Below are 14553 nucleotides of genomic sequence, written 5' to 3'. Positions count from 1 at the left end.
AATGAAAAACTATAAGACCAATAGAAAAATAAACCTGATTTCCGTGATTTTCATTCAATTCTGAATCTAAATCATGTATTTTAAGCCAAATTTGAAATTTGGTCAAAAATGAAAAAGTGGGAAGGGTATAGCCTTTCCACTTTTGTCAAAATCGGCCAAAAATGACATCTCTTGAAATTCTCCAAAAATCAGACGGTATAATCGAAATTAAACGCTGATTTCGATTTAGTCATTGGTTTTCTCTTTAGACTAGCCGTTTAAAAAATTAAAGAAAACAGTTATGTTAGCGCACCAACTTCATTTATGGTTTTTAACATGTAAATGAAAAACTATAAGACCAATAGAAAAATAAACCTGATTTCCGTGATTTTCATTCAATTCTGAATCTAAATCATGTATTTTAAGCCAAATTTGAAATTTGGTCAAAAATGAAAAAGTGGGAAGGGTAATAGACTTTCCACTTTTGTCAAAATCGGCCAAAAATGACATCTCTTGAAATTCTCCAAAAATCAGACGGTATAATCGAAATTGAACGCTGATTTCGATTTAGTCATTGGTTTTCTCTTTAGACTAGCCGTTTAAAAAATTAACGAAAACAGTTCTGTTACCGCACCAACTTCATTTATGGTTTTTAACATGTAAATGAAAAACTATAAGACCAATAGAAAAATAAACCTGATTTCCGTGATTTTCATTCAATTCTGAATCTAAATCATGTATTTTAAGCCAAATTTAAAATTTGGTCAAAAATGAAAAAGTGGGAAGGGTATAGCCTTTCCAGTTTTGTCAAAATCGGCCAAAAGTGACATCTCTTGAAATTCTCCAAAAATCAGACGGTATAATCGAAATTGAACGCTGATTTCGATTTAGTCATTGGTTTTCTCTTTAGACTAGCCGTTTAAAAAATTAACGAAAACAGTTCTGTTAGCGCACCAAATTCATTTATGGTTTTTAACATGTAAATGAAAAACTATAAGACCAATAGAAAAATAAACCTGATTTCCGTGATTTTCATTCAATTCTGAATCTAAATCATGTATTTTTAGCCAAATTTGAAATTTGGTCAAAAATGAAAAAGTGGGAAGGGTATAGCCTTTCCACTTTTGTCAAAATCGGCCAAAAATGACATCTCTTGAAATTCTCCAAAAATCAGACGGTATAATCGAAATTGAACGCTGATTTCGATTTAGTCATTGGTTTTCTCTTTAGACTAGTCGTTTAAAAAATTATCGAAAACAGTTATGTTAGCGCACCAACTTCATTTATGGTTTTTAACATGTAAATGAAAAACTATAAGACCAATAGAAAAATAAACCTGATTTCCGTGATTTTCATTCAATTCTGAATCTAAATCATGTATTTTAAGCCAAATTTGAAATTTGGTCAAAAATGAAAAAGTGGGAAGGGTATTGCCTTTCCACTTTTGTCAAAATCGGCCAAAAATGACATCTCTTGAAATTCTCCAAAAATCAGATGGTATAATCGAAATTGAACGCTGATTTCGATTTAGTCATTGGTTTTCTCTTTAGACTAGCCGTTTAAAAAATTAACGAAAACAGTTATGTTAGCGCACCAACTTCATTAATGGTTTTTAACATGTAAATGAAAAACTATAAGACCAATAGAAAAATAAACCTGATTTCCGTGATTTTCATTCAATTCTGAATCTAAATCATGTATTTTAAGCCAAATTTGAAATTTGGTCAAAAATGAAAAAGTGGGAAGGGTATAGCCTTTCCACTTTTGTCAAAATCGGCCAAAAATGACATCTCTTGAAATTCTCCAAAAATCAGACGGTCTAATCGAAATTACACGCTGATTTCGATTTAGTCATTGGTTTTCTCTTTAGACTAGCCGTTTAAAAAATTAACGAAAACAGTTATGTTAGCGCACCAACTTCATTTATGGTTTTTAACATGTAAATGAAAAACTATAAGACCAATAGAAAAATAAACCTGATTTCCGTGATTTTCATTCAATTCTGAATCTAAATCATGTATTTTAAGCCAAATTTGAAATTTGGTCAAAAATGAAAAAGTGGGAAGGGTATAGCCTTTCCACTTTTGTCAAAATCGGCCAAAAATGACATCTCTTGAAATTCTCCAAAAATCAGACGGTATAATCGAAATTGAACGCTGATTTCGATTTAGTCATTGGTTTTCTCTTTAGACTAGCCGTTTAAAAAATTATCGAAAACAGTTATGTTAGCGCACCAACTTCATTTATGGTTTTTAACATGTAAATGAAAAACTATAAGACCAATAGAAAAATAAACCTGATTTCCGTGATTTTCATTCAATTCTGAATCTAAATCATGTATTTTAAGCCAAATTTGAAATTTGGTCAAAGATGAAAAAGTGGGAAGGGTATAGCCTTTCCAGTTTTGTCAAAATCGGCCAAAAATGACATCTCTTGAAATTCTCCAAAAATCAGACGGTATAATCGAAATTGAACGCTGATTTCGATTTAGTCATTGGTTTTCTCTTTAGACTAGCCGTTTAAAAAATTAACGAAAACAGTTATGTTAGCGCACCAACTTCATTTATGGTTTTTAACATGTAAATGAAAAACTATAAGACCAATAGAAAAATAAACCTGATTTCCGTGATTTTCATTTAATTCTGAATCTAAATCATGTATTTTAAGCCAAATTTGAAATTTGGTCAAAAATGAAAAAGTGGGAAGGGTATAGCCTTTCCACTTTTGTCAAAATCGGCCAAAAATGACATCTCTTGAAATTCTCCAAAAATCAGACGGTATAATCGAAATTGAACGCTGATTTCGATTTAGTCATTGGTTTTCTCTTTAGACTAGCCGTTTAAAAAATTATCGAAAACAGTTATGTTAGCGCACCAACTTCATTTATGGTTTTTAACATGTAAATGAAAAACTATAAGACCAATAGAAAAATAAACCTGATTTCCGTGATTTTCATTTAATTCTGAATCTAAATCATGTATTTTAAGCCAAATTTGAAATTTGGTCAAAAATGAAAAAGTGGGAAGGGTATAGCCTTTCCACTTTTGTCAAAATCGGCCAAAAATGACATCTCTTGAAATTCTCCAAAAATCAGATGGTATAATCGAAATTGAACGCTGATTTCGATTTAGTCATTGGTTTTCTCTTTAGACTAGCCGTTTAAAAAATTAACGAAAACAGTTATGTTAGCGCACCAACTTCATTTATGGTTTTTAACATGTAAATGAAAAACTATAAGACCAATAGAAAAATAAACCTGATTTCCGTGATTTTCATTCAATTCTGAATCTAAATCATGTATTTTTAGCCAAATTTGAAATTTGGTCAAAAATGAAAAAGTGGGAAGGGTATAGCCTTTCCACTTTTGTCAAAATCGGCCAAAAATGACATCTCTTGAAATTCTCCAAAAATCAGACGGTATAATCGAAATCGGCCTAACAATCGATCAATAAATTCAATATGTTGTAGACTCCTCCTCCCTTGAAGGCGTCGTCTATCGAAATCGCTACATGGCAGTACAAGTTTTTTATTTATTTGCTAAATAAACGGACAACTATCGAAAAAGAGTTGTCTATTAAAAAGTGGATCAAACGGCGTTCCGTAGTTGCCCCTTTTTATGTTGACGACCATGATCGAAACAATGGAGCTCACACGGCCTGTGAAAAAACCTGTCCGTTGCCGGGCGACGCACAAAGCCTCGCCTTGAAAAATTAACTTCGCGGCCTGATTTTTCCCTATCTTCATGACCGACGCGCCATCTCTCTGAAAAAAAATCTCCAGAAATGTCGAGTCGCTCTTAGATTGCTCCGCATTCCTTTAATGTTGAGCCGATAATTGACAAGACCCCTTCGTTAATCTCCGCGTTATCTCCTCTACAACAGACGTCAAGTTTTGCGACGCAGCATCTAAAATAAGAAAACCTATAAAGGATACGTACGAGACCCTGAAATCGACTCGAGTTGGCTGACTAAACTGCTCCACACTCCTTCGTCGTTCAGCCGATAAAAACGGGGACTTAACCGGGAGCTGCTGCGTTATTTCCTCTACAAATGGAGACCAATCTCAGCGGCACAGCATCTAAAAAAAAAAAACGAACGAAAGATTAGTGCGGACACCCCTGAAATCGCCGCGCCATCAGCGCCATCTCTGGGGTAAAGTCTCAGAAAAAGTGTCGGTCGATCCACCGGTCGTTGTAGAAGGATAAGGGTGCCTGTATCAGGGGGTTGGGAAATGCGAGTTTTGATAGAATCCCTATCGGGAAACTGCTTGATTTTTGCGTTGTTATGTTTTATAACTGGAAAATTTAAGGTACTCGAGCGTTCATTGAGCTGCAAGTTTATTGTTGGTTGTTTTTTTTTGTTTTTTTTGTTTTGTTTTTATTTATTTTCTTTTATTTATTTTTTTTTTATTATTTTTTTTTATTATTTTTTTGTGAAATGCTGTGCTGAAAGGAACCGATGTGTGTCCAACTTTTTTAACTGTTCATAACGGTAATACAAATAATATGTCATGGCTACTCCTTAAGCAGAAACGAGAGTTTCCCGCTTTCTCCTAAGCTGGGAATTCAGGGACGATAAATGAAAACACAGAATTTCCCTTTCGATGGACTACGGGTTGCGTCTTCAACAGTGACTATAACTTGATTACAATATGTTATTCTCAAAATGCCTACGCAACTTTAGAAAGCTGACATGCAACAAATTTTAAAGATTGAAGCTTCTACTTGTTTAGAAATCCTCGTACACACTTCGCGAGTTCCATTAATTGCTGGAACGCTCTAGGTTTTCGTTAACAGCATCCTTTCACTCGGCCTTGTAACACGATTGCAGTAACCATGTAGAATACTTTTTTCAAACGCACACTGCTAAGATGGAGTTTTTGGTTTGTATAAAAAGGAGGGCCACTCTAACTGAAATCGTCACATCTTTTAACTCCTCGTTCGCTAAAGACATACGAAAATACTTTACAGTAATGCTTTCTTTCAAAGTAAGTATCGGATCTCACTTCGAAGTGTGCAGTACAGTATTGATTTTGGCTTACGGAAAACAATTCATTTTCAAATAGATTGCGCTAATCTTTGCGGTGCTGCTGGCAGTGGTTTACTGCCAAGAGGCGGCCAATGGAGATTTAGAGATGGCTGAGTCTAAAGGCAAGAAACATATGAGTTCTGGCAGCAGTTATGGAGGTAGCAGCGGCTATGGCGGAGGAAGCCACTATGGAGGCGGAAGTAGCTATGGAAGTAGCAGTGGTTACGGTGGCGGTAAAGAAAAATTCATTATAATATCTACATGACTTTAAATAGACTATTTGGGATGATTCTATTAATATGAAAACTGTTATTCAATCAGGAAAAAGCAAAGGAAAAGGTGTAAAAGGCAAAGGAGGGAAGGGAAAAGGAAAAGGAGGTAATACGGAAAGAATTGAAAAAACCTTTATTTTTTTATCACTGCTCATTTCAAACTGTTTGCTTATATCCTATTCAGGCAGTAGCTACGGCGGAATGGGCGGATATTAATACTCTAAGAGACATCGCATCAGATAACACTTAGAAGGTAACTTTGATGAGATGAAGGCACTTTTAACGGCTTTTAAATTTATGAAATTGCTTACTTGTTTCTAATTTCAGACGCATATCGACGCGACAGGAGGAAGCGCCGATCAGTCAATATATTGTTCCAAATCGACACTCGCATTCGTATCATCTTGCTATATAAAGCAACAACTTAAAACAATTTTCATTACACCAATCGTCTTGTTCTGCACAGCAACCTCAGCGCAATAATACACGAGTTACGAAAAAACGTTTGATATGTCTGTTAACAGTAAAACCCAACCAGCAGATTCATGAACAGAGTTGTATACATGACGCTTCCTTATATGAGATCCAGTAAATCTCGTAGGAAGTCTTCTTTAAATGAAGCTGGCTACTCCACTGCTAACCCCAAATTCCTATCTAGTAGCCAAGAGACTGAAACGTATGAACTACAGACAGGACGTGTTCACACTTCACACTACATTGCCCAACGGTTTCAGTAAAAGAACATTCAAATTGCATACAACCTTTGTAAACGCCAATTAAATGAGCTTTCTTTAATTACGTAAATGCCCCCAATATTCAACACAAAACTTCACTTCACACAGGGTTTTTTTTTGTACCTTACTGGGTCTGGATGATTTTATATCCTAAAGAAATGCTTCTGAAGACGAGCTGCTCCGTTGAACACATTTGTTTTTATGTTTTCACCACACGTGCACGAAATAATGCTTATAAAGGCAAGAGTTTAGCTTATCGTCCTATTAGACATTGTTTAATAGAACGTTCAACTGTAAAAGGTTGTACAATTAAGCACGAATTCACTTTCTCCAACACTCGCCTTTCACACCGAGTTCTCACTTTTCACATGCAATCGAGCAATTTACAATTTCCCTGCTAAATACATTTGTCGTCTGCTATCTTGCGCAACTACAAAAATGGCATCTGCAGGTCGAATGTTTATTTAATTATCTTTATTTATTACCCCCCACCCCAGAATTCTGGGGGTATCGAGTGTTTGCTAATGTTATTTCCCCTTAGAATTCAGCGCAGCCGTAATCTCTGTATATAGTTAATCTTAGTTTGCGCAATTTTAAATACCTAACTAAAAACAGCCTCTAGCGGACCCAAGAATTCTGGCGGGCAATAGATTTTACCAATTTTGTTTTCTTCTGAAGTTTATTAAAAGCTAAGGAATTGATAGCATTGTCTTGTAACAGAACAATTATTCCCTTATCGTTTTTTTCATTTTCTGTGATGCGTTTTCCAAAGTCCGATAAGTTAAAAAAAAAAAAAAAAACCTTACACAAGATGGATGTGTATTGCTTTGGCCTACACAACAATAACGTGAAAGGACGTTGCACAGATACTAATCGTACCAGCAGTTGGAAAGGAAGGTACGATTTAGCTGGACATTTTTTTGCTCAAATCTTCTGATATGGCATTAAGGAAATCCATGGTGTTCAAGTACATGCCTTCCTTGGTATTAGACATGCCATGAACGCAAATGGCAAGATCTTTAGTCATCTTTCCAGAGTCGACAACATCAACGCAAGACTTCTCGAGCAACTGAGCAAAGCGGGCCAGTTCAGCGTTATTGTCCAACTTAGCACGGTGCTCCAAACCACGGGTCCACGCGAAGATGGAGGCAATTGGGTTGGTTGAGGTGGACTTGCCTTTCTGGTGTTCTCTATTAAAATTGCCATAAATTTTGTCAATACTTTGTCAAGTATACAAAAGTAGTGCTACATTGTAATACCTGTAATGGCGGGTGACAGTTCCGTGGGCAGCTTCAGATTCTACGGTCTTTCCATCAGGGCAAATCAATACTGATGTCATCAAACCAAGAGATCCGTAACCCTGTGCAACGACATCGGACTGGACATCACCATCATAGTTCTTGCAGGCCCATACGAACCCCCCGGAACTTTTGATTCCTTGAGCAACCATATCGTCAATCAGACGGTGCTCATACCAGATGCCAAGTTTCTTGAAGTCAGACTCGTATGTCCTTTACAAATACAAATTTGATGTACTCTATGCATAATTATTGCAAGTGGTAAAATGATCACCCTACTTTTCATAGATATCTTGGAAAATATCCTTGAAACGACCATCATATCGCTTCAGGATTGTGTTTTTGGTAGACATGTATAGCGGGTATTTCTTGTTAATGGCCATCTAAAACCGTTCAAACAGTATTCATAGTTAGTGGTTGATCAACGAACTGATGAAGTAACATACCTGGAAGCTAGAGTGGGCGAAAGCGGTGATCGATTCGTCCGTATTGTACATTCCCATGGCGACACCCCCATCTTTGAATTCATACATAGGATAATGGACAGGCTGAGATCCATCTTTTGGAGTGAAGACTAGTTCAACTTTTCCGGCTTTAGGAACAACGAAGTCTGTGGCCTTGTACTGGTCACCAAAAGCGTGACGACCAATGACAATGGGCTTAGTCCACCCGGGCACGATACGGGGGATAGTTTTGCAAAGGATAGGTTCGCGGAAAACAGTGCCTCCCAAGATGTTACGGATCGTTCCGTTCGGGCTAGGCCACATTTTCTTAAGTTTAAATTCTACAAGGAGAGGGCTCAGTGAAAAACTCTGAATCTTTTTCATGAAAAATAAGAATTCATACCTTCAACACGTTGTTCATCAGGTGTGATAGTCTATTGAGAAACATTGAAAAAAATTTTAGAATTATATTTCTGAAACATCAGTAAAAGCATGTGTACTTACAGCACACTTGATGCCAACATTGTGTTTCAAGATGGCATAAGCTGCATCGAAAGTGACTTGATCATCAGTCTGGTCACGGTATGGAAGTCCAAGATCATAGTAGAGTGTTTCAATCTTAAGTACAAAGAAAACCAACATCAGCAACTGCATACAGCCTTCTAACTATTTCAAGCTTGGCAATAGCCCAATAGGTGAATCTGGCTGCAAGCCATTCATGGCTATTAGCCAGTTGTGAATAGTTAAAAATGGTTATTAACACCCCTACCTTTAAATAAGGAAAAATCAGGGTTTCCTTAATTTTTTCCCAAATGATGCGAGTCATTTCATCTCCATCAAGGTCGACAACGGGTCGTGCAACTTCAATCCTTTTTCCGGTACCATCTTTAAAAATTCAAAAATGAATAGGTAACGACAAAGTAACAAACAAATGGTGCCATGAAAAAAATAAAAAACGAAGATACAGAAGCAGACTACTGACGTCAACAAAGATAATCTTAGATCACGTACGTCAGAGGGCCCCATCTGTAGGATAAAATAAGCTTTTCCCTTCTCTATCAGACCGTACGTTTTCTGTTTACTGCTTCAGAGCCAAAATAGCAATTTTTTTGTTAATAAAATGCACACGTGAAAAAATCCCAAGCATTCCATGCAGACTCACGGATTCAAAACAACGACATGATTTAAGATGAAAATATTTTTTTAAATTATGTCTATGTAGATATGGTTTGTTTGTACAAAGACTTAACTTCTGAGCAATAAATAAATTGAAACCAGAATAAAATTACCAAATTCAAGTACTTACAGTTGCGATTTTGTGTAGCAACAGCTGGAGCGCATACTTTAGTTGATGAAGTGCTTAGTTGTCCAAGCACTTTACCGATTTTAGCGAGGTTTCCTGCCATCTTGGTTACCGACGTACTTTTTGATTGCCTTCCTTCTACCGTAGACCGTGTTCAAGTCACGAAAATACTTGCACATCAGCTGCGTCGCCAACTTGGCCCACGGAGTGAGAAGGGCGGATATTATGACTGGATAAGAGGGGAGGGGGACGGTACAGAACTGAGCACTACTAGAGCCCCTGGTGGTTTAGTTTGCAATTCGCCAAAGTTGATTTGTGAAAGACTGATTTTAAATTACTTGGAATAACGTTACATTTTGTGCTAGCGTTTCTGTTGGGTTTCCTGTTGCTATCTTCACTTCTAACTGGGCAGCTAGCCAGCTACCTTAAATTGGTTTAACTGGACGTATTAGGCGGTTACAAGTTTGAACCCTAGTGCCGGTAGATGACCTTCAAGTGGCCATGCGTGCTCTGAATACGTGAATGAACTGCGCAGTTTGCTAGAAATAAAGCGGTTTACTCCACTTAAGTTCCTGTTGCATAAAAGATGCAGGTTGAGTGGTATACTCTTATAAATGCGATAATTAATGCACATGAATTCTATAACATCAGCTAAAATTTCAAAAAACTAGGTTTTGGAATATTGCTTTACAATACTAATAAAAGGTGGCAATGTTCTTTTACTTCCGTTGTTCGTACACTTATTCCAATTTTGGTAGTTTTAAGTTTTAACATCCTTTGTCATCAAATTTCTTTTGTCATCTGGCGCCTTGCCAAACCAGCGCCCCTAGCGTCCATATTCTGAAGAAGGGGTTCTCCTATACCTCTGTTCACTGTTATCCTACTGCAGACTGCCGGGTGTAGGAGCAAAGATCCCCGGCTCTTTCTCTCTCCGAATTACTTCCATACTTGTCTTACGCATTTGCGGCCGAGTAAGTACATTTTTATTGCTTGTTAATTAAAATTTACGTGAAGGTTCAAATTATTTTTGGGGTGTCAGTGCGACATCGGCCCGTTCACACTGCTTGTACAATTCCCTCACGTAAACCCCTGCCCCCCTTTGTCTCGCAATATCTTCTCACCGTTCCATAAAGATACTTGAACTAAAAGTAAATACAAGATTCGAAACAGATATTTCGATTCTGTTTTGCGAATGGTAAGATTTCATAACGATCACATGAGAAAAAACGCAACGTAGTCGTATTTATTAATAGACTGTATTGTTAGCACCTTCGTATAGCCATCTAGCGGCCATCGTTAACAGCATTATCGATTGGACTTTGTTTACCTTTCTCATTATCTTTTGAACTTTCGAATTTGTTGTTGACTTGAAACAGATTTCGTTGATATGGCCGGCGTATTACGTGTTTCCTTAAACATCCAAGGGCAGGTGCAATCACCCTTGTTCTGTTCGGTTCGTGGGCTCCGTACATATGCTAGACCACTACGCAAGGATGCCAAGCAGGCTGAGCCAATCAAAGGAATTCCCTACAAAAATCTAACCATTGGTGTTCCTAAAGAAATTTGGAGCAATGAGCGAAGGTAAAGGACTGAAATCCTTCTCAGGGATGATAAAATTATATACTGTACATCTGCAGAGTTGCTCTGACCCCAGCAGTGACAGCAACCCTAGTCAAAAAGGGTTTCACCGTCAATGTTGAGTCAGGAGCAGGTATTGAAGCTCGTTTCCGCAATGATGACTATGCTGCTGCAGGAGGTAAACTCACTGACAAGAACACTGCCTTAAAATCTGGTAAAATGGTGACAGTATTTCAATGTGGGGACATCAATAACTTGTTTGCACTCTACTTTATTCAGACATTGTTTTGAAAGTGAGACAACCCTTAGAAACAGAAATTGGTTTACTAAAAGAACATGGCAACATTATATCATTCCTCTACCCCGCTCTCAATAAACCTTTGGTTGGTAAAATGGCTGAAAGAAAACTGACAGCTTTTGGTGGGTTTGCATGCACATATTTTATGTTTTTTACACACAGCACAAAAAGAAAATGAACTTTTCTGACTCTTCTAGCTATGGATGCCATTCCCCGCATCTCCAGAGCACAGGTGTTCGATGCTCTCAGTTCCATGGCAAATATTGCCGGTTACAGGGCAGTAGTCGAAGCCGCAAACCATTTCGGTCGTTTTTTTACAGGACAAATCACGGCCGCTGGCAAAGTGCCGCCTGCCAAAATTCTAGTCATTGGTGGTGGCGTTGCTGGTCTGGCAGCTATCGGTCAAGCGAAAAACATGGGGGCCATTGTGCGTGCGTTTGATACCCGAGCGGCCGTAAAAGAACAGGTTGAATCTATGGGCGCCGAGTTTCTTGAAGTCAACATTAAGGTTTGGCTGTCACACTTCTGGTGTCTATGTGGTGAAATCAAAGATAGATTTTGGACGTTTTGGATTACAGGAATCTGGAGATGGAGCCGGCGGATATGCCAAAGTCATGTCAAAGGAATTTATCGAAGCTGAAATGGCGCTGTTTGCTAAACAGGCAAAGGAAGTCGATGTCATCATCACGACCGCGTTGATCCCAGGCCAGAAAGCCCCGACGCTCATCACCAAGGCCATGATCGAATCAATGAAACCTGGTTCGGTTGTTGTTGACTTGGCAGCGGAAGCTGGTGGCAACATTGAGACTATTAAGCCAGGAGAGATCTACACTTACAAAGTGCGGTTATTAAAAATAATAGTTAGCTAAGAATAGTTATAATTTAAACTTAATAATTTGTTTGGCATGCAGGATGTAGTCCACATTGGTCTTACCGATTTTCCTAGCCGTCTGCCAACTCAGGCCTCTACTTTGTACGCCAACAATATTTCCAAATTCTTCCTGTCCATGGGTGAGAAAGATCACTTTAACATCAACTTGGAGGACGAAGTTGTTCGTGGAGCCATTGTCTTGAAGGACGGTCAGCTCTTGTGGCCTGCCCCACCTGTGGCAGTTTCCGCACAACCTCAAGCTCAAGCGGTAAGTCGACTATCTAAGCGATAATTTTTTCTTATTACCAGCTATTTTACCTTCACCAGGCGAAACCGGCAGAGAAAGTTGCACCACCGCCACCAGACTATTTCAACATGACCCTGAAGGATTCTTTGATGTACACCGGAGGACTTGGATCGTTGATGGCACTCGGCATGAATGCTCCTAATCCGGCTTTTACTACCATGACTACGACTTTAGGTCTGGGTTGCATCGTCGGTTATCATACAGTATGGGGAGTTACCCCAGCCCTGCATTCGCCTCTCATGTCCGTCACCAATGCCATTTCCGGCATTACTGCGGTCGGCGGTCTCCTCCAAATGGGTGGCGGCTATTTCCCATCTAACACTGCCCAGTCATTGGCTGCTAGTGCTGCATTCATCTCGTCAATCAACATTTTCGGTGGCTTCCTGGTCACCAAAAGGATGCTTGACATGTTCAGGAGACCGAGTAAGAAGAAAAAGAAACTGCCATAAGGCAATTTGACTTAACTGAACGTTATTTTTAAAAATGTATCAACAGCTGACCCACCCGAGTTTTACTACTTGTACGGAATTCCGGCTTCGGTCTTCCTCGGCAGCTATGGCTGGGGTGTACACATGGGATATCCTGAAGTGCATCAGATGGCATACCTTGCATCGTCCCTCTGCTGCGTAGGTGCATTGGCTGGCCTCAGCTCACAGAAGACTTCGCGTATTGGCAACATCCTCGGACAGATTGGTGTTTCTGGTGGTATTGCCGCCACTCTGGGCTTGATGAGTCCCAACATGGACACCCTCACTCAAATGGCTGCGTGCATGGGTGTTGGTGGAGCAATTGGCACGGTCATTGCCAAAAAGATTGAAATCACCGATCTGCCTCAACTAGTCGCCGCCTTCCATTCGTTGGTCGGAGCTGCTGCCGTCCTCACTTGCTTGAGCACATACATTGTCGACTTCCCACACTTTGCCACCGATCCAGCTGCCAACGTCATTAAGACAGCTTTGTTCCTGGGCACATTCATCGGCGGCGTTACATTCAGTGGCTCTCTCATCGCTTATGGAAAATTACAGGTTAGAAACTAGTGCATTGCTAATGGTACTTCACCTGTTGACTGAGGATTTATTTATTTTTTCATTTTATAGGGTATGTTGAATTCATCTCCTCTCCTGCTTCCTGGTCGTCACGCCATGAATTCTGCGCTTATGTTGGGCAACGTTGGTGCGATGGGTTACTACTTCTACGATCCGTCGTTTGTTGCTGGTATGTCTATGCTGGGAACAACCACAGCACTGTCGACCATCATGGGTGTCACCCTGACCGCAGCCATTGGAGGTGCTGACATGCCTGTCGTCATCACCGTCCTCAACAGCTACTCTGGCTGGGCTCTCTGCGCTGAAGGTTTCATGTTGAACAACAACTTGATGACCATCGTCGGTGCTCTCATTGGCTCTTCCGGTGCAATTCTGTCCTACATCATGTGCAAAGCTATGAACCGTTCCTTGCCCAACGTCATTCTCGGTGGTTATGGTAATGTTTGTTTTTTTTTTTTTTTTCAGCAGTTGCGAGTAGATTTAATTGTCCCGTCTTCTGTTTTCAGGTACGTCTTCCACGGCCGGAGGTAAGCCAATGGAAATCACTGGTACTCACACCGAAGTGAACGTTGACAACACTGTTGAGATGATTACCAATGCCAAGAACATCATCATCACACCTGGTTACGGTTTGTGCGTTGCCAAGGCTCAATATCCCGTTGCCGAAATGGTTAGTCTTTTGAAGAGTAAAGGAAAGAATGTCCGCTTCGGCATCCACCCAGTTGCCGGTCGTATGCCTGGCCAATTGAACGTCCTCCTAGCTGAAGCCGGAGTTCCTTACGATGTTGTTTTAGAAATGGATGAGATCAACGATGACTTCAAGGTATAATTTTGCTTTAAATAGAGACATTAAAATTATATTTACCAGTTAAATTCCACTGGCTCTAGGAAACCGACTTGGTGCTCGTTATTGGAGCCAATGACACAGTCAACAGTGCCGCTGAAGAAGATCCTAATTCCATCATCGCAGGCATGCCTGTTCTGAAAGTGTGGCTGTCCCAACAGGTCATCGTCATGAAGCGTTCGATGGGCGTTGGTTACGCCGCTGTAGACAATCCGATTTTTTACAAGCCCAATGCTGCCATGTTGTTGGGTGATGCTAAAAAGACGTGCGATTCTTTGCTTAGCAAAATCAAGGAACATTACGAATCGCAATAGGTCCCAAAGTACTTTGTGTACCACATTCGTTGTATCTGTCGTGTAGTTGATCAACTTCTTTGGTGCAGATATGAACGGTTATGTTTCTCGCATTAGAAAACAAATCAAGTGCAAAACAAAATACTGTAATGATGGTGTCTTTTTATAAAAAGAGACGCTAAGAACAGAAAATAAAAATAAAAAAACACGTTGACCAACGTGCCTGTCACTCGCTAACGATGGCTGGCGGGGTAACGCAA

General features: G+C 39.5%; 3 protein-coding genes across 3 annotated transcripts; 2 read left to right on the top strand and 1 right to left on the bottom strand.

The window, feature by feature from the left end:
* Positions 1–4804: 4804 nt before the first annotated feature.
* Positions 4805–5698, top strand: LOC116928812 (keratin, type I cytoskeletal 10). The gene is made up of 5 exons (XM_032935936.2): positions 4805–4965; positions 5044–5239; positions 5328–5384; positions 5463–5531; positions 5606–5698. The coding sequence occupies exons 1-4, from the start codon at positions 4849–4851 to the stop codon at positions 5492–5494; spliced, it is 402 nt and encodes a 133-aa protein (XP_032791827.2). The 5' UTR covers positions 4805–4848; the 3' UTR covers positions 5495–5531; positions 5606–5698.
* A 1116-nt stretch (positions 5699–6814) lies between these two features.
* LOC116928614 (isocitrate dehydrogenase [NADP], mitochondrial) lies at positions 6815–9261 on the bottom strand. Its single transcript, XM_032935718.2, has 8 exons — positions 9060–9261; positions 8523–8638; positions 8258–8371; positions 8157–8187; positions 7757–8094; positions 7590–7693; positions 7272–7523; positions 6815–7202 (listed from the first exon to the last, which is right to left on the bottom strand). Exons 1-8 carry the CDS (start codon positions 9157–9159, stop codon positions 6917–6919), a joined length of 1341 nt encoding a protein of 446 aa, XP_032791609.1. The 5' UTR covers positions 9160–9261; the 3' UTR covers positions 6815–6916.
* Positions 9262–9871: 610 nt separating this feature from the next.
* On the top strand, positions 9872–14553 carry LOC116928778 (NAD(P) transhydrogenase, mitochondrial). Its single transcript, XM_032935879.2, has 12 exons — positions 9872–10027; positions 10433–10637; positions 10694–10848; positions 10914–11054; positions 11130–11440; positions 11511–11771; positions 11844–12071; positions 12131–12533; positions 12606–13135; positions 13208–13592; positions 13663–13979; positions 14045–14553. The coding sequence occupies exons 2-12, from the start codon at positions 10444–10446 to the stop codon at positions 14312–14314; spliced, it is 3195 nt and encodes a 1064-aa protein (XP_032791770.2). The 5' UTR covers positions 9872–10027; positions 10433–10443; the 3' UTR covers positions 14315–14553.

Source organism: Daphnia magna, linkage group LG8 (assembly GCF_020631705.1).
Source record: "Daphnia magna isolate NIES linkage group LG8, ASM2063170v1.1, whole genome shotgun sequence".
Taxonomy (NCBI): Eukaryota; Metazoa; Arthropoda; class Branchiopoda; order Diplostraca; family Daphniidae; genus Daphnia; species Daphnia magna.
The sequence above is the reverse complement of the archived record's forward strand: the minus strand, read 5'-3'. Positions and strand labels throughout refer to the sequence as shown.

Bases quoted from the DNA above. Each gene is read 5' to 3' on its own strand.
- LOC116928614 (XM_032935718.2), bottom strand. From the start codon at position 9,159: ATGGCAGGAAACCTCGCTAAAATCGGTAAAGTGCTTGGACAACTAAGC. The intron at 8,095-8,156 runs GTATGAATTCTT...CTCTCCTTGTAG, and splicing joins TGATGAACAACGTGTTGAAG to AATTTAAACTTAAGAAAATG. The intron at 7,694-7,756 runs GTATGTTACTTC...GAACGGTTTTAG, and splicing joins TCGCCCACTCTAGCTTCCAG to ATGGCCATTAACAAGAAATA.
- LOC116928812 (XM_032935936.2), top strand. From the start codon at position 4,849: ATGGAGTTTTTGGTTTGTATAAAAAGGAGGGCCACTCTAACTGAAATC. The intron at 4,966-5,043 runs GTAAGTATCGGA...ATTTTCAAATAG, and splicing joins CAGTAATGCTTTCTTTCAAA to ATTGCGCTAATCTTTGCGGT. The intron at 5,240-5,327 runs GTAAAGAAAAAT...TTATTCAATCAG, and splicing joins TAGCAGTGGTTACGGTGGCG to GAAAAAGCAAAGGAAAAGGT.
- LOC116928778 (XM_032935879.2), top strand. From the start codon at position 10,444: ATGGCCGGCGTATTACGTGTTTCCTTAAACATCCAAGGGCAGGTGCAA. The intron at 12,072-12,130 runs GTAAGTCGACTA...TACCTTCACCAG, and splicing joins CACAACCTCAAGCTCAAGCG to GCGAAACCGGCAGAGAAAGT. The intron at 12,534-12,605 runs GTAAGAAGAAAA...ATGTATCAACAG, and splicing joins TGACATGTTCAGGAGACCGA to CTGACCCACCCGAGTTTTAC.